This window comes from Ranitomeya imitator, chromosome 4, assembly GCF_032444005.1.
Source record: "Ranitomeya imitator isolate aRanImi1 chromosome 4, aRanImi1.pri, whole genome shotgun sequence".
In the NCBI taxonomy this organism is placed as follows: domain Eukaryota; kingdom Metazoa; phylum Chordata; class Amphibia; order Anura; family Dendrobatidae; genus Ranitomeya; species Ranitomeya imitator.
In genome coordinates, this window is record NC_091285.1 from 10,604,532 (window position 1) to 10,628,066 (window position 23,535).

The following is a 23,535-nucleotide window of genomic DNA, read 5'->3' on the forward strand; positions in this document are numbered from 1 at the left end:
CCGGGATTGGGGTCATCTGCTATCCCTTGCCAATGACCCGGGTGTATATAGATTGGGGTGCCGGGAGCGGGGTGAAGGAAGTGGGGCTGTCCGATAACTTGCCCACTGATGTTTTATTGGGGACTGATTTGGGGAAGATGGTTGCATACTACGTCCCTGACTCCCCTCCCCGATTGAATGCTGATGATAGCGATGGGAAATCGCATGTTACCTGAAAATGCTTTATCGATTAATGATGTACCTGATAATTATTTTTCTGAAAATGCTGAGGGTAATGCTGATGATGAAAATATGCACGTGTTACCTGCTAACCATTTATTTCCTAGGAATGATATGTTCACAGGTGCAGGAGTGCTCTGCCACGTCACTCCGCGGGGTGGGATGGCTGAGGAACCCCTAACAGGAGCAAGCGATGGTGCTCAGGGAAATGGGTAGATGCATGGAAACTGTGAGGAAGGTGATGCCATGCAACTGACCAGTGCCACCGAGGAAGGTAACTGCCCCATAAGTAGCACTGCTCCTGGGATGTTGGGGGTGGATGGGGAGGTAGTACCCATAGCAGCGTTGGCTGATGGGTCTGTGGAAATCCCCGGGGAGACAGCCTACGTAGCTGCTGTCACCCGCAGTCAGAGTGCCCGGAACACAGATAACGTTCTACCTGCTGGACTCTCCTCAGTCACAGGCGTGACTGAACCAGAGCAGGTCCCAGAGGGTTCCCGTGGGGAAGGGACCCTGACGTCAGAGTGTGTTCTGGGAACGAGGGAGGTTGTATTGGCAGACAGTACCTGGAAAATCACAAAAGGAGGGGTTGAGGGAAAGACAACTGGTTGTCCTGCACCAATTCAGAGGTGAGTTGTTGAGGATTGCTAATGAGATCCCACTCGCTGGACACTTGGGGATCAGAAAAACTAAGGCCCGGCTGTCTCAACACTTCTATTGGCCTAAGATGGGGACAGATGTGTCAAACTACTGCAGCTCCTGTGTCACCTGTCAAAGAGTGGGGAAGGCCGGGCCTGCTCTTAAGGCTCCCCTGATCCCTTTACTAGTGATAGAGGAGCCTTTCCAGAGGATCGCGGTGGAGATTGTGGGCCCGCTGGCCGTCCTCATTAGCTGTGGAAAGCAATACGTCCTCACTGTGGTAGACTACGCTACCCGTTACCCAGAGGCAGTGGCTCTGTATTCAACTAGGGCAGATAAGGTGGCGGATGCACTGCTGGCCATCTTTTCACGGGTAGGATTTCCAAGAGAGATGCTTACCGATCAAGGGCCCCACTTCATGTCTCGCCTAATGGACGCTCTCTGTAAGAGAATGCAGGTGAAGCGTCTAGTATCGAGTGCGTATCACCCACAGACCAATGGCTTGTGTGAACGCTTCAATGGTACCCTCAAACAGATGCTGCACATGCTGGTTGAGACCCAAAGGCGCGACTGGGAGCGGTACCTCCCACACCCGCTATTTGCTTACCGAGAGGTTCCGCAGGCCTCGACGGGGTTATCCCTCTTCAAGCTCCTCTACGGCAGGCGAGTCCAGGGACCCCTTGGGTTGGTAAGAGAATCCTGGGAAGAGGAGCCGAACCCTTCTGAAGTGCCCATAGTGGAGTATGTCATACGCTTCCGTGACAAGATGCAGACCTTGACGCAGTTGGTGAATGACAACATGACGCAGGTTCAGGCTGATCAGAAGCACTGGTATGACCAGAACGCCTGGTAGCGGACCTACCACGTGGGTCAAAAGGTGTGGGTGCTGTCAGGCAGCCTGGGAAGGCCCGTACGTCGTCCACCAACAGCTCAACCCAGTCACCTACATGGTCACACTTGACCACGCTCGGGGTAGGCAGAAGGTCTTTCACGTCAATATAATCAAGGCTCATCACGAATGTGAAGCCTAGTTCTTACTGATCTGCAGCCTGCCCAAAGATGGGGAGGAAGACCCCCTCCTGGACATGCTGGCCCAAGCCAAGGCTGGTGGGTCCATCAAGGACTAGAGCTAAGCACCTTGTTAACCGAACCCCAGCAGTTGCAGACCACGCTGGAACCCTTCCGGACCGTATTCTCCAACCGACCTGGAAGGACTGAGTTAGAGGTCCACGAGGTGGACACCGGGAATCATACCCCACTACGGCGAACACCCTATTGGATCTCCGACGAGGTGCAGCAGGTTATACAGCAGGAGATTGATGAGATGTTACAGCTGGGGGTGATTCAACGGTCAAAGAGCTCGTGGGCCTCACCTGTAGTGCTCGCGCCAAAGGATCGGACCACCCAGTTCTGCGTGGACTATGGGGGCTCAACGCCATCACAGCCTCTGACACGCATCGAGGAGCTGCTTGAGCAGTTAGCTGGCGCAGAATATCTGACCATAATGCGTCTGAGTTGAGGATACTGGCAGATTCCCCTGAGCCCCGGGGACAGGAGCAGTCTGCCTTTATCACACCATTCAGACTGTACTAGTCAACGGTCATGCCCTTCGGTATGAAGAGCCACTTTTCAGCGGATGGTCATCCACCTGCTTCAGGGACTTGAGAAGTACGTGGTGGCATACTTGGATGACATTGCCATCTTCAGTTCCTCCTGGGACGAACACCTGCAGCATCTTGAGGAGGTGCTCAGATGCATTCACCAAGCCGGTCTGACCATCAAGCTGGGAAAGTGCCAGATGGGCATGAGAGAGGTCCACTACCTGGGGCACCGGGTTGGTTGGAAGTCCATAAGGCCAGAGCCTGGGAAAGTGGACGTGATTGCGTCCTGGCCCACTCCCAGGACCAAGAAGCAGGTGATGTCCTTCCTGGGCAATGCAGGTACTATGGACGCTTCGTACAGAACTATAGTAGGCTGGCAAAGCCCTTGATGGACCTCAACAGGAAGAAGCTACCCCACATAGTCGCCTGGACCGACGGCTGTGAGGGGGCCTTCCAGGCTTTGAAAACAGCCCAGTGCAGCTCTCCCGTGTTAAAAGCAGTTGACAGCAGTCGACTATTCTTGGTGCAGACCAACGCCAGCTAGATTGGCCTCGGTGCTGTTCTCAGCCAGGTCAACTTGGGGAACCAAGAGCACCCCGTGTTGTATCTGAGCCTGAAGCTTCTACCGAGGGAAGTGGCCTATTCCACCGTCGAGAAGAATTGCCTGGTCATAGTCTGGGCCCCGTATCGTTTGCAGCCCTACCTATACGGTCGCACCTTCACTGTGGTGACTGACCACAACCCTCTGCGCTGGCTACAAGCCATGTGTGGAAGCAACGGAAGCTTGCTACACTGTAGTCTTGCCCTCCAGCAGTACGACTTTACAAACACAAAACGGGCAGGGAGCATGGCAATGCAGATGGGTTGTCCCGCCGGGGCGTACCTGCTGAAGTGTGCATGGAGGAGTACCGCGGGGTACTGCTACCGTAGCGAGGTCCAAAAGGGGAGGTGTCACGATAATGTGAATATGCCATTTTTGAGTATCTACTTAGAAGTTCCATGGCTTTCCAGATACACGCTGTGGGCCTTTCCAACCCCCCTCTTCTCCTTCTTTTCTCTGTCTGTGTGTGTAATCCAAAACCCCCTCATTCCCCCCCCCTCCAAGAATTTATATGGCTTTACGCTGAGCAGTGAGACTCTGAAAATCCCTCATTCTCCCTCCCACCTGGTACTGGTTAAAACTGGTATACAAAGCATGAGCTTCTGTTGTTCTTTGAAGGTTATATATATTGGCACCGATCAGGGCTAGAGATATAAGAATTATATATTCCGGATGTCCATCGAGGGATTTATAACTCCCTGAAATCACTAGAAGCTAAACCCAACGAGTGCAAAGCGTGGGTTTCTCCATAAGCGGGTCATGTAATAACACAGTGTTCACACTTAAAAGAATCCACCTGATGTGGGACACATCCTGATCATTGTATCTTTCGTATACGAGATTCATAATACAGCGAGCTAGGCATAAAAATGGTGGCCATGACTAAGTAAAGGGGAGGTTTCAGCCTCTAAGTGAGGTCACCACAGGGGGAGTGCCTGGGTTTTAGGGTAGGAAATAAGTGAGGGAAGCATGAGTCTTCATGTGTCTTTGTCTGGGGTCTAGCTGCTATACAGGAGTGATGCATCTGGATATATGCTCGCCCTTCCCCCATAGCACACGGTCGGCCATGAGATGATATGACATAACGAAATGTAAGTGATTTTTTCAACGTTATTCCAATTTTATTTGTAATTGTACTGTACATATATTTGTCTTCTTTATAATATCTTTTTATACTTCTGTAAACACTGCCTACCTTTTTTCTAGTAAAATATAAAATTACTAGCTTGTCCCTCCTTGCTCTATAACGAACTGCTGCGTCCTCTGAAGTGAATTATGCTACTAATTTGAGTTGGCTCCGGACCCGCTAATAAATCTGAAATTGGAGCTGGTGACAGCAGAATTTGTCCTGTGCAATTGGGAGGCTTTGTAGTGACCGACGGCGTTGATAATTATTGTTTCCGTCAGAGTGGGAGTAGTTATACTGACCTCGCTGCAGCGTGCCCACTAGCCAGTACATAGCAGGCAGCCTTTCTGGTAACTAATTATCCTAGGTGCAGTACCTAGTCTGAGGGTAAGGGGGGGTGGAGGGGGTTGTCAGAGGATGGAGGGCAGACACCAGGTATATTACAGGTTGTCAGAGGTCGGAGGGCAGACACCGGGTATACTACAGGTTGTCAGAGGACGGAGGGCAGACACCGGGTATATTACAGGTTGTCAGAGGACGGAAGGCAGACACCAGGTATATTACAGGTTGTCAGAGGTCGGAAGGCAGACACCGGGTATATTACAGGTTGTCAGAGGACGGAGGGCAGACACCGGGTATATTACAGGTTGTCAGAGGACGGAGGGCAGACACCAGGTATATTACAGGTTGTCAGAGGTCGGAAGGCAGACACCGGGTATATTACAGGTTGTCAGAGGACGGAGGGCAGACACCGGGTATATTACAGGCTGTCAGAGGACGGAGGGCAGACACCGGGTATATTACAGGTTGTCAGAGGACGGAAGGCAGACACCGGGTATATTACAGGTTGTCAGAGGACGGAGGGCAGACACCAGGTATATTACAGGCTGTCAGAGGACGGAGGGCAGACACCGGGTATATTACAGGTTGTCAGAGGACTGAAGGCAGACACCGGGTATATTACAGGTTGTCAGAGGACGGAAGGCAGACACCGGGTATATTACAGGTTGTCAGAGGACGGAGGGCAGACACCGGGTATATTACAGGCTGTCAGAGGACGGAGGGCAGACACCGGGTATATTACAGGCTGTCAGAGGACGGAGGGCAGACACCGGGTATATTACAGGTTGTCAGAGGACGGAGGGCAGACACCGGGTATATTACAGGCTGTCAGAGGACGGAGGGCAGACACCGGGTATATTACAGGCTGTCAGAGGACGGAAGGCAGACACCGGGTATATTACAGGCTGTCAGAGGACGGAGGGCAGACACCGGGTATATTACAGGTTGTCAGAGGACGGAGGGCAGACACCGGGTATATTACAGGCTGTCAGAGGACGGAGGGCAGACACCGGGTATATTACAGGTTGTCAGAGGACGGAAGGCAGACACCGGGTATATTACAGGTTGTCAGAGGACGGAGGGCAGACACCGGGTATATTACAGGTTGTCAGAGGACGGAGGGCAGACACCGGGTATATTACAGGCTGTCAGAGGACGGAGGGCAGACACCGGGTATATTACAGGTTGTCAGAGGACGGAAGGCAGACACCGGGTATATTACAGGCTGTCAGAGGACGGAGGGCAGACACCGGGTATATTACAGGTTGTCGGAGGGTGGACACCGGGTATATTACAGGTTGTCAGAGGACGGAGGGCAGACACCGGGTATATTACAGGTTGTCAGAGGTCGGAGGGCAGACACCGGGTATATTACAGGTTGTCGGAGGGTGGACACCGAGTATATTACAGGTTGACGGAGGGCAGACACCGGGTATATTACAGGTTGTCAGAGGACGGAGGGCAGACACCGGGTATATTACAGGTTGTCAGAGGACGGAGGGTGGACACCGGGTATATTACAGGTTGTCGGAGGGTGGACACCGAGTATATTACAGGTTGACGGAGGGCAGACACCGGGTATATTACAGGTTGTCAGAGGACGGAGGGTGGACACCGGGTATATTACAGGGCAGACACCGGGTATATTACAGGGCAGACACCGGGAATATTACAGGTTGGCGGAGGGCAGACACCGGATATATTACAGGTTGGCGGAGGGCAGACACCGGGTATATTACAGGGTAGACACCGGGTATATTACAGGTTGGCGGAGGGCAGACACCGGATATATTACAGGTTGGCGGAGGGCGGACATCGGGTATATTACAGGTTGGCGGAGGGCAGACACCGGATATATTACAGGGTAGACACCGGGTATATTACAGGTTGGCGGAGGGCGGACATCGGGTATATTACAGGTTGGCGGAGGGCAGACACCGGATATATTACAGGTTGGCGGAGGGTAGACACCGGGTATATTACAGGTTGGCGGAGGGCAGACACCGGGTATATTACGGGGCGGACACCGGGTATATTACGGGGCGGACACCGGGTATATTACGGGGCGGACACCGGGTATATTACGGGGCGGACACCGGGTATATTACGGGGCGGACACCGGGTATATTACGGGGCGGACACCGGGTATATTACGGGGCGGACACCGGGTATATTACGGGGCGGACACCGGGTATATTACGGGGCGGACACCGGGTATATTACGGGGCGGACACGGGGTATATTACGGGGCGGACACCGGGTATATTACGGGGCGGACACGGGGTATATTACGGGGCGGACACCGGGTATATTACGGGGCGGACACCGGGTATATTACGGGGCGGACACCGGGTATATTACAGGTTGGTGGAGGGCAGACACCGGGTATATTACAGGTTGGCGGAGGGCAGACACCGGGTATATTACGGGGCAGACACCGGGTATATTACGGGGCAGACACGGGGTATATTACGGGGCAGACACCGGGTATATTACGGGGCAGACACCGGGTATATTACGGGGCAGACACCGGGTATATTACGGGGCAGACACCGGGTATATTACGGGGCAGACACCGGGTATATTACGGGGCAGACACCGGGTATATTACGGGGCAGACACGGGGTATATTACGGGGCAGACGCCGGGTATATTACGGGGCAGACGCCGGGTATATTACGGGGCAGACACGGGGTATATTACGGGGCAGACGCCGGGTATATTACGGGGCAGACGCCGGGTATATTACAGGGCAGACGCCGGGTTGTCGGCAGCGGTCGGTGAAGCTGGAGTTGTACCGGTCCCCAGCAGTTGTTGGTTGATGCTGGGCGTTGTAGTCCTGCAGAAATGCGGCAGCTCCCAGCGGGCATGCTGACACCTGTGGTTCTACTCTCACTGAGCAGGACATGCTGGGTCTTGTAGTGCCCGGTCGCAATCTCCGCACACACTCGGGCGTTTCGGGTCACCTCATCTCCTCCGTTCCACCTTAACCGGGAGGGCGTCTGTGCAGCCAATCACCGGCAGGGGGCGTTTAAATCCCCCCGTCGGGCGCTGGCTCGTCCCGCCGCCATATTGGGCCGCGCAGGATCGCCCGGTGACCCGCTGAGCTGCGCCCTGAGCCCCATGTCGGGCGTGCACCTGTCCCCGGGCTCTCCGGGTGTGGAGCGGGTGTCTCGGGCCCCGGGCTCTCCGCGCTCCCCCGCCCGCCGCTGCCTGTTCGGGCCGGTAGATCACGAGAGCCTCGCCCGGGAGCTGGCCCGGTGCCGCCGCGAGATGGAGGACGAGCAGCGGCAGCGGTGGAACTTCGACTTCCGAAACGAACGCCCGCTGGACGGCGCCCTGAGCTGGGAGGTGGCGGGGCCCGACACACCCGACTTCTACCGGCGGGGACCGCACACCCGCGGGAGGAAGAGACGCGGAGGGCTGACGGGGGAGAGCAGGACGGCGGGTGAGACGCCCGTCAGGGGGCGGGGCCTCGGGTGTGGGGTCACCCAGCTGTCAGGGGGTGTAAGGTCCCAGAGGGTCCGCACCGAGGGTCCGCAGCGTCCGAACGTTCCATGTTTACACTTTGTGTCCGAACGTTCTATTCAAATATTGCAACATTGTATCAGCGGAGATCAGTGCGGGCGGAAGCTTCACTTCATAATACATATATATCATCAATTTATTATTGTTTATTATTAATTTACTATTTATTTTAGTAGTACAAAAAATTCCGAATTCTGTATATTTAGAAAAAAAACTATTGCTTTGGTCGCCATTTTCTTAGTCTAATAACTTTTATTTGCCCGTTGATTGTGCGGTATGACATTTTTCACACCAATTTGACTTTTTTTTTTTTTTATTACCATTTTAGGGGTACTCTCATGTTGATCTGTCTTTGCTGTTTTAAGCTTCTGGGTGGTTTTTGGGAGTGCGGCAACAAAACTCCTTGGAAATTTAGTTTTTTTAGATTTGCCAAATTTTTTTTTTTTTATAGTACTGGACTTTTATCTTCATAGCAATAATGTTTATGTTTTATATTTTAATTTAAAAAAAAAATCACTAAGAAAATTAGGGTGCTACAAATTTTTTTTTTTTTATTCCTTTTTGTTTAATAATTAAATTATAAATATTTATATCTAAATTATAATTTTTTAAAAAATATATTAATATTTTCAACATTTAATTTATTTTTTTCATACTCGTAGGGATAGATTAGTACCGTAATTGAAATGGTTAAACAGCAGCGATCAGAGCTAGACCCGGTTTCTGCTGTTTAAAAAGGTGACGGCTGTATGAGACAGCCAGCACCCCCACAAGGGGACAGGACTAAGCTGTGGCAAATGTGCTGTCGAATACTGACCACATCTCGCTCTTCTCACCCCCAGAACCCCCGACATCCATTGCAAGAATATCCCACAGAACGGAGACTGGAGAACCTGTGGAGGGCGGCTCGACCCCCGTCACCTGAGAAAACCCCGAAGAAGAGCCGACCCTGCACCTAGAGCCATGGGTACGTACGAGCTCAGACTCCAAATCCCTGCCCGTCATCGTGCTACCTAGCGGTGGTGTAAACCGAATACACTGCAACAAACCCTCAGCTGTGAGAAGTGTTAGGAATGTGCAGGTGTGCGACTTAGGATGATCCTGAAACTGGTGAATAATTGTAACAGTCTGTTCAGAAGTTTCTGAACTTTTTCTTATGCAGCTAATAATTTATGTAAATGACCCCGGATGCCTTTAAAGGGGTGAACTCTAGGTAGGTGACACCTGCACAGTCACGTCATAGGGAAATACTCACTATGGCTGATACTATGGCACAGGATAATCTGCAGCTGAAACCGTCACATTTCTATCTAAGAGTCTGGAAGTCAAAGCTGAAAAACAACATATACGGAAATGGGGGGAGGAGGGGTCAGGAAGTGGTCGCTGCAGGAACACGCCGGGGACACGGCGTACGGCTGTTTGATAACAAACCAAACCCCCTCCGGCCGTACAATGAGCTGCGGGCGAAAGCAAACTACACAACACGTGAGTCTGATGATGGAGGATCTCCACTAGGACAAATGTTTACCCAGAGGCTGTCACGTGAGAGCGAAAGGACGATCGCCAGCCCAGAACATCACCGCCATGTAGTAAAGAGGAGGAAAAAACCATCCCATAATATCACTACAAGAGTAGAATTATAATAATATACTAGAATACCGCCCACTATGTACAAGAATATAACTGCTATGATACTGCCCCATGTACAAGAATATAACTGCTATGATACTGCCCCTATGTACAAGAATATAACTACTATGATACTGCCCCTATGTACAAGAATATAACTACTATAATACTGCCCCTATGTACAAGAATATAACTACTATAATACTGCCCCTATGTACAAGAATATAACTACTATAATACTGCCCCTATGTACAAGAATATAACTACTATAATACTGCCCCTATGTACAAGAATATAACTACTATAATACTGCTCCTATGTACAAGAATATAACTACTATAATACTGCTCCTATGTACAAGAATATAACTACTATAATACTGCCCCTATGTACAAGAATATAACTACTATAATACTGATCCTAGTACAAGAATATAACTACTATAATACTGCCCCTATGTACAAGAATATAACTACTATAATACTGCCCCTATGTACAAGAATATAACTACTATAATACTGATCCTAGTACAAGAATATAACTACTATAATACTGCCCCATATGTACAAGAATATAACTACTATAATACTGCCCCTATGTACAAGAATATAACTACTATAATACTGCTCCTATGTACAAGAATATAACTACTATAATACTGCCCCTATGTACAAGAATATAACTACTATAATACTGCCCCTATGTACAAGAATATAACTACTATAATACTGATCCTAGTACAAGAATATAACTACTATAATACTGCCCCTATGTACAAGAATATAACTACTATAATACTGCCCCTATGTACAAGAATATAACTACTATAATACTGCCCCTATGTAAAGAATATAACTACTATAATACTGCTCCTATGTACAAGAATATAACTACTATAATACTGCTCCTATGTACAAGAATATAACTACTATAATACTGCCCCTATGTACAAGAATATAACTACTATAATACTGCCCCTATGTACAAGAATATAACTACTATAATACTGATCCTAGTACAAGAATATAACTACTATAATACTGCCCCTATGTACAAGAATATAACTACTATAATACTGCCCCTATGTACAAGAATATAACTACTATAATACTGCCCCTATGTAAAGAATATAACTACTATAATACTGCTCCTATGTACAAGAATATAACTACTATAATACTGCTCCTATGTACAAGAATATAACTACTATAATACTGCCCCTATGTACAAGAATATAACTACTATAATACTGCCCCTATGTACAAGAATATAACTACTATAATACTGATCCTAGTACAAGAATATAACTACTATAATACTGCCCCTATGTACAAGAATATAACTACTATAATACTGCCCCTATGTACAAGAATATAACTACTATAATACTGCCCCATATGTACAAGAATATAACTACTATAATACTGCTCCTATGTACAAGAATATAACTACTATAATACTGCTCCTATGTACAAGAATATAACTACTATAATACTGCCCCTATGTACAAGAATATAACTACTATAATACTGCCCCTATGTACAAGAATATAACTACTATAATACTGCCCCTATGTACAAGAATATAACTACTATAATACTGCCCCTATGTAAAGAATATAACTACTATAATACTGCTCCTATGTACAAGAATATAACTACTATAATACTGCTCCTATGTACAAGAATATAACTACTATAATACTGCCCCTATGTACAAGAATATAACTACTATAATACTGCCCCTATGTACAAGAATATAACTACTATAATACTGATCCTAGTACAAGAATATAACTACTATAATACTGCCCCATATGTACAAGAATATAACTACTATAATACTGGAAAAGAAAAAGCAACGCAGATCAGCTCACCTCCTCTCAGGCCCAGCGCACGGATCATGCAGTGCAGCAAGTAGTTTGAAGAAAAAGCAGAAGTCCAGCGCGGGTGATGTCCGTAAAAAATACCTTTTATTCCATATTCGTTAAAAGCACATAAATCCAAAGTCCATCTTCATATCCATAGACACAAAAACGGGTGATTCATACCAGTGACAGTCACAGGCTTAAAGTGCATTAAAATCAAAATTTTTAATGCACTTTAAGCCTGTGACTGTCACTGGTATGAATCACCCGTTTTTGTGTCTATGGATATGAAGATGGACTTTGGATTTATGTGCTTTTAACGAATATGGAATAAAAGGTATTTTTTACGGACATCACCCGCGCTGGACTTCTGCTTTTTCTACTATAATACTGCTCCTATGTACAGGAATATAACTAGTATAATACTGCTCCTATGTACAAGAATATAACTACTATAATACTGCTCCTATGTATGAGAATATAACTACTATAATACTGCTCCTATGTACAAGAATATAACTACTATAATACTGCTCCTATGTATGAGAATATAACTACTATAATACTGCCCCTATGTACAAGAATATAACTACTATAATACTGCTCCTATGTATGAGAATATAACTACTATAATACTGCTCCTATGTACAAGAATATAACTACTATAATACTGCCCCTATGTACAAGACTATAACTACTGTAATACTGCCCCTATGTTCAAGAATATAACTACTATAATACTGCCCCTATGTACAAGAATATAACTACTATAATACTGCCCCTATGTACAAGAATATAACTACTATAATACTGCCCCTATGTACAAGAATATAACTACTATAATACTGCTCCCTATATACAAGAATATAACTGCTATAATACTGCCCCTATGGATTTGTATATACAGGTGTCGGCTTTGTGCAGCACTTTCCCAGGGTTCTCTGACTCCTCTCTTTCCCCCGCAGGTACCTGGCTCACCTTCTTCCAGTGTCGGCTGATTTCTGCCCACTTGGCTCGTGGACTCTGTCACTGGTGGGAGAACCCTGCAAAGCACTGATACAGAGTAACACTAATGACCCCGGGCATGACATGTAGCATTGTGCCACAAAGCACCTTGGTCTTCTCTTACACCCGTGCGCTCGCTGTCGCCCCCTTGTGTAGCACATAAAACTTTTTTTTAGAGAGGGGCGATGCGCGCAGCGGGTGCACACTGATCCCAGTGAAGAGAAGCGTTTGAGCTCGCACACGAGGTCACCCGGTGATCTGTGAATTCTTCTACAACTCCAAGTCGGCAACACAATTTTTTTTTTTTTTTTTTTTTGGGGGGGGGGGGGGGGGGGGGGTCCATGAGCATCTACAAGCCTCGTCTACAGCCCCTCCTTTATAAATCTGACGCCATGGATGTTTGGTTTTTTTTCCTTTTTGGCGCCACCTACAGACTGTGTGTGATTCTGCGCCCCTGCGACGAACAAAAATGTTGGCAATTTCTCATCAAATTTTCAATGTGGCCTTTTTTATTTGACTTAAATCAGTTTTTATTAAAGTTTTTTGTTTTTTTTTTGTTTGCCGGAATGTGTCAAAACGTCTAAATAGTTTTTTTTTTTTTTTTTTTAGTTTTTAAAAATACAAAAAAAGTTGACATTTTCTTATAATACTGAACTACCTTAGAAAGGAAAATAAATATTATATATTACATTTTTTTTTTTTTTTTTATATTCATATGAAGAAGAGTATAAGGCAGAAATCCCCTCCCCCACATGTTAATTTTCATTTTTCTTTGTGTTCACACCTGGCGTTGCTAGAAGACGGCTCCACAGTATTTTTTTTTTTATATATATAAATTTTTTTATCTTCTGTAAATACAAATATCTATTTTTTAATTTGTAATGTTTAAAATTTGAGAAAAATAAAAAGTTCTGATTTTTGTGTACACTGGCAACATGCTGTGTGAAGAAAAAAAAATAATTGTCTGGTTCTAAGCTTTATATATATATATATATATATATATATATATATATATATATATATATATATATATATATATATATATATATATATATATATATATATATATTTTTTTTTTTTTTTTTTCTTTTATGCAACCATCATATTTCCGTTTGTTATGGTGTAAAATAAATAAATAAAAAGATACGTCCACATAGTAGAATGCACCATTTTTCATTCTCTGGCTGCCAGCAAGTCAGGGGTTAATCATGATTATATATATATAATTTTTACATTTTTTTTTTATCGACTTTTTAAAAAAAAACATTTTTATATTTTAGGTCAACTTGTATCTTTTTTGCGGCGTTGCCCGCCCTCACCAGTCCATGCCTTTACTAATGTACCAGTAATGCACTTCCTGGGCAGCGGAACCAGCTGTGCCCGGCAATATTAACCCTTTCTTCTCGCCGCTGCCACTTGTGCGTGGTGTCAATATGTAGCAAACCCCTTGGTGACCAATGTTGAGGTGTGTATGTGAAGTGCTGTGTAAAGACACTGAAACCTTTTACTAATTTATTTGTTTTTAAAAGAAAAATTTTTTTTTTTTTAAACTAGTGTTTTTTTTTCCAAAAAAAAAGCCAAAGCGGCAGATTTTGAATATATATATCATTTTTTTAAATTTTTTTTTGTAGCAGGAATTTTTTTTTACTTTTTTTTTTGTGTGATAATTTGGCCGTAGAAAGATTGCAGACTGAGCCAGATGCCTGACGCAAAAAAACTTTTACAATTTTTTTTTTTATGTAAGTGTGAAAAAAGTTTTATTTCTATTCTGATGTCATGCAATCATAAAAAATAAAAATAAATAATAAATTCATGCACAAAAGAAATGGAAGTGTGTTCTTATTTTGTCACATGACCTTGGTCTGCTAATGATCAGAAATGGCAAAAAATCTGATTAATAGCGCAGAACTGGTTGTTGTGGATTCTCTTATGAAGTCTCTCCATCTCTCACTGTTCTAGTAATCAGATTTTTGTAAAAGTGGATTTGTCGCTTGCCATTAATATGTATTTTTTTCCCCCCCTGTTGTAAATGCCACTGTTCTCCTGAATCCGGCGCTGTTTTTCTTTTCTTCCTGCGCCTTTCGGTTCCGGAGATATGGCGCTCTCTTTCCTGTATATAAATGTAGTCTATAAGTGGGCGGGGTTATTAAGAAATCGCCCACAGAGATCTGAAGGACCACGCCCCCGCGGAGCAGAGCTCCATTCACACACAGGGAAGAGAGGGCCATATCTCATGAATGGAGAGGAGCAGAAACAAAAGTAAAACATCACCGGATTTGGAAGAACATCGGCATTTTCACTAACCAAATCAATTACATATTTATGGTAAGTGATCAGCACCTTTTAAATGGAGAGCCCCTTTAAGTAGGGAGAAATTCTGTACATGAGTTGATGTAATTCCTGGAAGTAGCTCCTACTACACAGATGAGGTGATGATCCAGGGCTCGGCCTTGGAACTTTGGGATAACCTCATTGCAAGCAGATTTAGATGAATTACATATACAGACAGCACCTATGTGTATTTTGCTAAAAACGTGTTTCCGTTATAGGATGTAAATGCCGCTATTCTCCTGAATCCGGCGCTGTTATTCTTTTGTTCCTGTGACTTTCTGTTCCTGAGATAGGGCCCTATCTTCTTTGTACATTAATGTTTAAAAAAAAAAAATTGTAAGTGGGCGGGGTTATCAAGAAATCACCCAGAGAGAATCTCATGACCACGCCCCCGCGGAACAGGACTACATTTATATACAGAAGAAAGGGCCGTATCTCAGGAACAGAAAGGAGCAGGAACTAAAGAAAAACATCACGGGATTCGGGAGAACAGTGGAATGTACGTCAGGGGAAAAAAAATTATATATTTGTGAAGTGACAGGCACTTTTAAATGGAGAGCCCCTCTAAGTAGAGAGAAATTCTGTACATGTGTTGGTGTAATTCCTGGAAGTAGCTCCTACTACACAGATGAAGATGAGGTGATGATCCAGGGCTCGGCCTAGGAACTTTGGGGTAACTTCATTTAGATGAATTACATGTATACTCTGCTTGCAGACAGCACTTATGTATATTTTGCTAAAAACGTGTTTCTTTTATCTGATGTAAATGCCGCTGTTCTCCTGAATCTGGCAATGGTATTCTTTTTTTCCTGTCCCTTTCTGTTCCTTAGATATGGCCCCATCTAATTTGTACATTTAAAAAATTGTAAGTGGGCGGGGTTATCAAGAAGTCACCCACAGAGTTCATGACCACGCCCCCGCGGAACAGGACTACATTTATATACAGAAGAGAGGGCCATATCTCAGGAACAGAGGAGCAGGAACTAAAGAAAAACATCACCGGATTCGGGAGAACAGCAGTATTTACATCAGGGGAAAAAAATGTATACATTTGTTAAGTGACAGGCATTTTTAAAAGAAGAGCCCCTCTAAGTAGGGAGAAATTCTGTACATGTTAGTGTAATTCCTGGAAGTAGCTCCTACTACACAGATGAAGATGAGGCGATGATCCTGGGTTCCGTTAAGGAATTTTTGACTAACCTTAACTAGAAGAGTTACGTATACAATCTGCTCGTAATTAATTACAGCCTGTTACTTGCCATAAGCATTATTTTTCTGGTGTAAATGCCGCTGCAGGTCTTAATCTGGTGATGTGTTTCTTTATGTTCCTGTACCTCTCTCTGCTGCTGAGAAACGGCCTCCTTTTTCCTGTACATAAATCTAGTTCTTTTATCTAACTAGGCGTGGTATCCAAGAAAATGCCCATAGAGGAAATAAAGACCACGCCCAGTTGGCTAACTGAGCAACAGATGGGAAGCTTCATATTGGACATGTTGTCTTCTTTTTCCTAAGAGAATACTAAGCTCAGGCAGCACAGAGACTCGCTGTCCTGTCGAGTGGCGGAGGAGTCATGCTGCAGTCACTGCACCGCCAGCGGCAAGTCTGATGAGAGACATGACGGAAGGAGGGGGACCGGCCGATCCTCGGCGACGCTCCGCACCAGTCGTGTTATCTGCTTCCAATATTAATCAGCTGTTTACTATGGAGTCATTTGTTAGAGGGTTCATCACCGATGGTAACTTTTTTCATGAAATTTAACAAAGGGGTGTGGCTCTTATTCGTGGGTGGGGCAGGCAGTTTCGCACACTGATTGGCTAAAAAAACACATTTCTCTAAACCAGTAATATTGGTCTGTAGATCTTGGCCAGCTTTCTACTAACTTGGGCACAAATTGCTCTAAAGGAGAAGTAGCAGCTGACTTCTATTCTTCGTTTGCTCTAGTCACATTCAAAGCTGCAGTCGCTACTTTCAGACCTCAAGACAAACATTTGTGTACAAGGAATCTCGCCCAGAATTAACGTGTTCAGTAAATGGGCTAAATGCCACCTCTGGCTGCGGACGTGCAGCTGAAATGTGGCCCTATAGGGCATCACCCAACAACTAAGGAGGAATCTTGCGGCATTCTGCTTTAAGACTCAGAATAATCTGCAAATTCCAAATAAATACTTTCCGCTTTCCTCCGCTCTGTGATTACGTGGTGGGATCCCGAATGTGACCCCTCTATCGCTGATCATTACTTGTAATCGGAACCAGAACACAAGAATTCCTACGTCTTCCACACATTGGACCCACTCAGGTTCTTGGCTCGTGAAAGCCGCGGTCCACGTTCTAACACCGCATCTAAGGAGCTTACGAGCACAAATTCTTATTCCTCCATGTTCCAGTTGTTTTTCACTATTTTTTTTTTCATTTATTGATTGACGAGAGCAGGAACCAATGAGAATAGAAGACGGGGGAGGGGCTTGTGGTTACAAGTGAAGCAAAGAGGGGGCGGGACTAAGACTTAAGGTGGAAAAGTGGAATCGTGTAATGTGTCTCCGACAATCGCTCAATCCACACAGGTACGACATTATGTATATATACACTGCACAGCACCGCTCCTGTATATATACACTGCACAGTACCGCTCCCCTGTATATATACACTGCACAGCACCGCTCCTGTATATATACACTGCACAGCACCGCTCCTGTATATATACTCTGCACAGTACCGCTCCTCCTGTATATATACACTGCACAGCACCGCTCCTGTATATATACTCTGCACAGTACCGCTCCTCCTGTATATATACACTGCACAGTACCACTCCTCCTGTATATATACACTGCACAGCACCGCTCCTGTATATATACTCTGCACAGTACCGCTCCCCTGTATATACACACTGCACAGTACCGCTCCTGTATATACACTCTGCACAGTACCGCTCCTCCTGTATATATACTCTGCACAGTACCGCTCCCCTGTATATATACACTGCACAGTACCACTCCTCCTGTATATATACTCTGCACAGTACCGCTCCTCCTGTATATATACTCTGCACAGTACCGCTCCTCCTGTATATATACTCTGCACAGTACCGCTCCCCTGTATATACACACTGCACAGTACCGCTCCTCCTGTATATATACACTGCACAGTACCACTCCTCCTGTATATATACACCGCACAGTACCACTCCTCCTGTATATATACACTGCACAGTACCCCTCCTCCTGTATATATACACCGCACAGTACCACTCCTCCTGTATATATACACTGCACAGTACCCCTCCTCCTGTATATATACACTGCACAGTACCGCTCCTCCTGTCCTGTATATATACACTGCACAGTACCGCTCCTCCTGTCCTGTATATATACACTGCACAGTACCACTCCTCCTGTATATATACACTGCACAGTACCACTCCTCCTGTATATATACACTGCACAGTACCACTCCTCCTGTATATATACACCGCACAGTACCACTCCTCCTGTCCTGTATATACACTGCACAGTACCACTCCTCCTGTATATATACACTGCACAGCACCACTCCTCCTGTATATATACACTGCACAGCACCACTCCTCCTGTATATATACACTGCACAGTACCGCTCCTCCTGTCCTGTATATATACACTGCACAGTACCACTCCTCCTGTATATATACACTGCACAGTACCACTCCTCCTGTATATATACACTGCACAGTACCACTCCTCCTGTATATATACACTGCACAGCACCACTCCTCCTGTATATATACACTGCACAGTACCGCTCCTCCTGTCCTGTATATATACACTGCACAGTACCACTCCTCCTGTATATATACACTGCACAGTACCACTCCTCCTGTATATATACACTGCACAGTACCACTGCTCCTGTATATATACACTGCACAGTACCACTGCTCCTGTATATATACACTGCACAGCACCACTCCTCCTGTCCTGTATATACACTGCACAGTACCACTCCTCCTGTATATATACACTGCACAGTACCACTCCTCCTGTATATATACACTGCACAGTACCACTCCTCCTGTATATACACTGCTCAGTACCACTCCTCCTGTATATATACACTGCACAGCACCACTCCTCCTGTATATATACACTGCACAGTACCACTGCTCCTGTATATATACCCTGCACAGTACCACTCCTCCTGTATATATACACTGCACAGTACCACTCCTCCTGTATATATACACTGCACAGTACCACTCCTCCTGTATATATACACTGCACAGTACCACTCCTCCTGTATATATACACTGCACAGTACCACTGCTCCTGTATATATACACTGCACAGTACCACTGCTCCTGTATATATACACTGCACAGTACCACTCCTCCTGTATATATACACTGCACAGTACCACTGCTCCTGTATATATACACTGCACAGCACCACTCCTCCTGTATATATACACTGCACAGCACCACTCCTCCTGTATATATACACTGCACAGCACCACTCCTCCTGTATATATACACTGCACAGTACCACTCCTCCTGTATATATACACTGCACAGTACCACTCCTCCTGTATATATACACTGCACAGTACCACTCCTCCTGTATATATACACTGCACAGTACCACTCCTCCTGTATATATACACTGCACAGTACCACTCCTCCTGTATATATACACTGCACAGTACCACTCCTCCTGTCCTGTATATACACTGCACAGTACCACTCCTCCTGTATATATACACTGCACAGTACCACTCCTCCTGTATATATACACTGCACAGTACCCTCCTCCTGTATATATACACTGCACAGTACCACTCCTCCTTTATATATACACTGCACAGTAACACTCCTCCTGTATATATACACTGCACAGTACCACTCCTCCTGTATATATACACTGCACAGTACCACTCCTCCTGTCCTGTATATACACTGCACAGTACCACTCCTCCTGTATATATACACTGCACAGTACCACTCCTCCTGTATATATACACTGCACAGTACCCTCCTCCTGTATATATACACTGCACAGTACCACTCCTCCTTTATATATACACTGCACAGTAACACTCCTCCTGTATATATACACTGCACAGTACCACTCCTCCTGTATATATACACTGCACAGTACCGCTCCTCCTGTCCTGTATATATACACTGGACAGTACCGCTCCTCCTGTATATATACACTGCACAGTACCACTCCTCCTGTATATATACACTGCACAGTACCACTCCTCCTGTCCTGTATATACACTGCACAGTACCACTCCTCCTGTATATATACACTGCACAGTACCACTCCTCCTGTATATATACACTGCACAGTACCCTCCTCCTGTATATATACACTGCACAGTACCACTCCTCCTTTATATATACACTGCACAGTAACACTCCTCCTGTATATATACACTGCACAGTACCACTCCTCCTGTATATATACACTGCACAGTACCGCTCCTCCTGTCCTGTATATATACACTGCACAGTACCACTCCTCCTGTATATATGCACTGCACAGTACCACTCCTCCTGTATATATACACTGCACAGTACCACTCCTCCTGTATATATACTCTGCACAGTACCGCTCCTCCTGTATATATACTCTGCACAGTACCGCTCCCCTGTATATATACTCTGCACAGTACCACTCCTCCTGTATATATACCCTGCACAGTACCGCTCCTCCTGTATATATACACTGCACAGTACCGCTCCCCTGTATATATACACTGCACATTACCGCTCCTCCTGTATATATACACTGCACAGTACCACTCCTCCTGTATATATACACTGCACAGTACCACTCCTCCTGTATATATACACTGCATAGTACCACTCCTCCTGTCCTGTATACACTGCACAGTACCGCTCCTCCTTTATATATACACTGCACAGTACCACTCCTCCTTTATATATACACTGCATAGTACCACTCCTCCTGTCCTGTATACACTGCACAGTACCGCTCCTCCTTTATATATACACTGCACAGTACCACTCGTCCTGTATATATACACTGCACAGTACCACTCCTCCTGTATATATACACTGCATAGTACCACTCCTCCTGTCCTGTATACACTGCACAGTACCGCTCCTCCTTTATATATACACTGCACAGTACCGCTCCTCCTGTATATATACTCTGCACAGTACCGCTCCTCCTGTCCTGTATACACTGCACAGTACCGCTCCTCCTTTATATATACACTGCACAGTACCACTCCTCCTTTATATATACACTGCACAGTACCACTCCTCCTGTATATATACCCTGCACAGTACCACTCCTCCTGTATATATACACTGCACAGTACCACTCCTCCTGTATATATACACTGCACAGCACCACTCCTCCTGTATATATACACTGCACAGCACCACTCCTCCTGTATATATACCCTGCACAGTACCACTCCTCCTGTATATACACACTGCACAGCACCACTCCTCCTGTATATATACCCTGCACAGTACCACTCCTCCTGTATATATACCCTGCACAGTACCACTCCTCCTGTATATATACACTGCACAGTACCACTCCTCCTGTATATATACCCTGCACAGTACCACTCCTCCTGTATATATACACTGCACAGTACCACTCCTCCTGTATATATACACTGCACAGTACCACTCCTCCTGTATATATACACTGCACAGCACCGCTCCTCCTGTATATATACACTGCACAGTACCACTCCTCCTGTATATATACACTGCACAGTACCACTCCTCCTGTATATATACACTGCACAGTACCACTCCTCCTGTATATATACACTGCACAGCACCGCTCCTCCTGTATATATACACTGCACAGCACCGCTCCTCCTGTATATATACTCTGCACAGTACCGCTCCTCCTGTATATATACACTGCACAGTACCGCTCCTCCTGTATATATACACTGCACAGTACCGCTCCTCCTGTATATATACACTGCACAGTACCGCTCCTCCTGTATATATACACTGCACAGTACCGCTCCTCCTGTATATATACTCTGCACAGTACCGCTCCTCCTGTATATATACACTGCACAGCACCGCTCCTCCTGTATATATACACTGCACAGTACCGCTCCTCCTGTATATATACTCTGCACAGTACCACTCCTCCTGTATATATACACTGCACAGCACCGCTCCTCCTGTATATATACACTGCACAGTACCGCTCCTCCTGTATATATACTCTGCACAGTACCGCTCCTCCTGTATATATACACTGCACAGTACCGCTCCTCCTGTATATATACACTGCACAGTACCGCTCCTCCTGTATATATACACTGCACAGTACCGCTCCTCCTCTATATATACACTGCACAGTACCGCTCCTCCTGTATATATACACTGCACAGTACCGCTCCTCCTGTATATATACACTGCACAGTACCGCTCCTCCTGTATATATACACTGCACAGCACCACTCCTCCTGTATATATACCCTGCACAGTACCACTCCTCCTGTATATATACACTGCACAGTACCACTCCTCCTGTATATATACACTGCACAGTACCACTCCTCCTGTATATATACACTGCACAGCACCACTCCTCCTGTATATATACACTGCACAGTACCGCTCCTCCTGTATATATACTCTGCACAGTACCGCTCCTCCTGTATATATACACTGCACAGTACCGCTCCTCCTGTATATATACACTGCACAGTACCACTCCTCCTGTATATATACACTGCACAGTACCGCTCCTCCTGTATATATACTCTGCACAGTACCGCTCCTCCTGTCCTGTATACACTGCACAGTACCACTCCTCCTGTATATATACTCTGCACAGTACCACTCCTCCTGTATATATACCCTGCACAGTACCACTCCTCCTGTATATATACACTGCACAGTACCACTCCTCCTGTCCTGTATACACTGCACAGTACCACTCCTCCTGTATATATACACTGCACAGTACCACTCCTCCTGTCCTGTATATATACACTGCACAGTACCGCTCCTCCTGTATATATACACTGCACAGTACCACTCCTCCTGTCCTGTATACACTGCACAGTACCACTCCTCCTGTATATATACACTGCACAGTACCGCTCCTCCTGTCCTGTATATATACACTGCACAGTACCGCTCCTCCTGTATATATACACTGCACAGTACCGCTCCTCCTTTATATATACACTGCACAGTACCACTCCTCCTTTATATATACACTGCACAGTACCGCTCCTCCTTTATATATACACTGCACAGTACCGCTCCTCCTGTATATATACTCTGCACAGTACCGCTCCTCCTGTCCTGTATACACTGCACAGTACCACTCCTCCTGTATATATACACTGCACAGTACCGCTCCTCCTTTATATATACACTGCACAGTACCGCTCCTCCTGTATATATACACTGCACAGTACCACTCCTGTATATATACCCTGCACAGTACCACTCCTCCTGTATATATACACTGCACAGTACCACTCCTCCTGTCCTGTATACACTGCACAGTACCACTCCTCCTGTATATATACACTGCACAGTACCACTCCTCCTGTCCTGTATATATACACTGCACAGTACCGCTCCTCCTGTATATATACACTGCACAGTACCACTCCTCCTGTCCTGTATACACTGCACAGT

At 45.6% G+C, this 23,535-nt stretch overlaps 1 protein-coding gene across 1 annotated transcript; it reads left to right on the forward strand.

The window, feature by feature from the left end:
- Positions 1–7,581: 7,581 nt before the first annotated feature.
- On the forward strand, positions 7,582–13,482 carry LOC138675054 (cyclin-dependent kinase inhibitor 1B-like). Its single transcript, XM_069763014.1, has 3 exons — positions 7,582–7,976; positions 8,899–9,023; positions 12,518–13,482. The coding sequence occupies exons 1-2, from the start codon at positions 7,652–7,654 to the stop codon at positions 8,979–8,981; spliced, it is 408 nt and encodes a 135-aa protein (XP_069619115.1). The 5' UTR covers positions 7,582–7,651; the 3' UTR covers positions 8,982–9,023; positions 12,518–13,482.
- Positions 13,483–23,535: the final 10,053 nt, after the last annotated feature.

Coding starts and splice junctions, on each gene's coding strand:
- LOC138675054 (XM_069763014.1), top strand. CDS start 7,652: ATGTCGGGCGTGCACCTGTCCCCGGGCTCTCCGGGTGTGGAGCGGGTG. Junction 7,977..8,898: donor GGGGGAGAGCAGGACGGCGG/GTGAGACGCCCG, acceptor TCTCACCCCCAG/AACCCCCGACATCCATTGCA.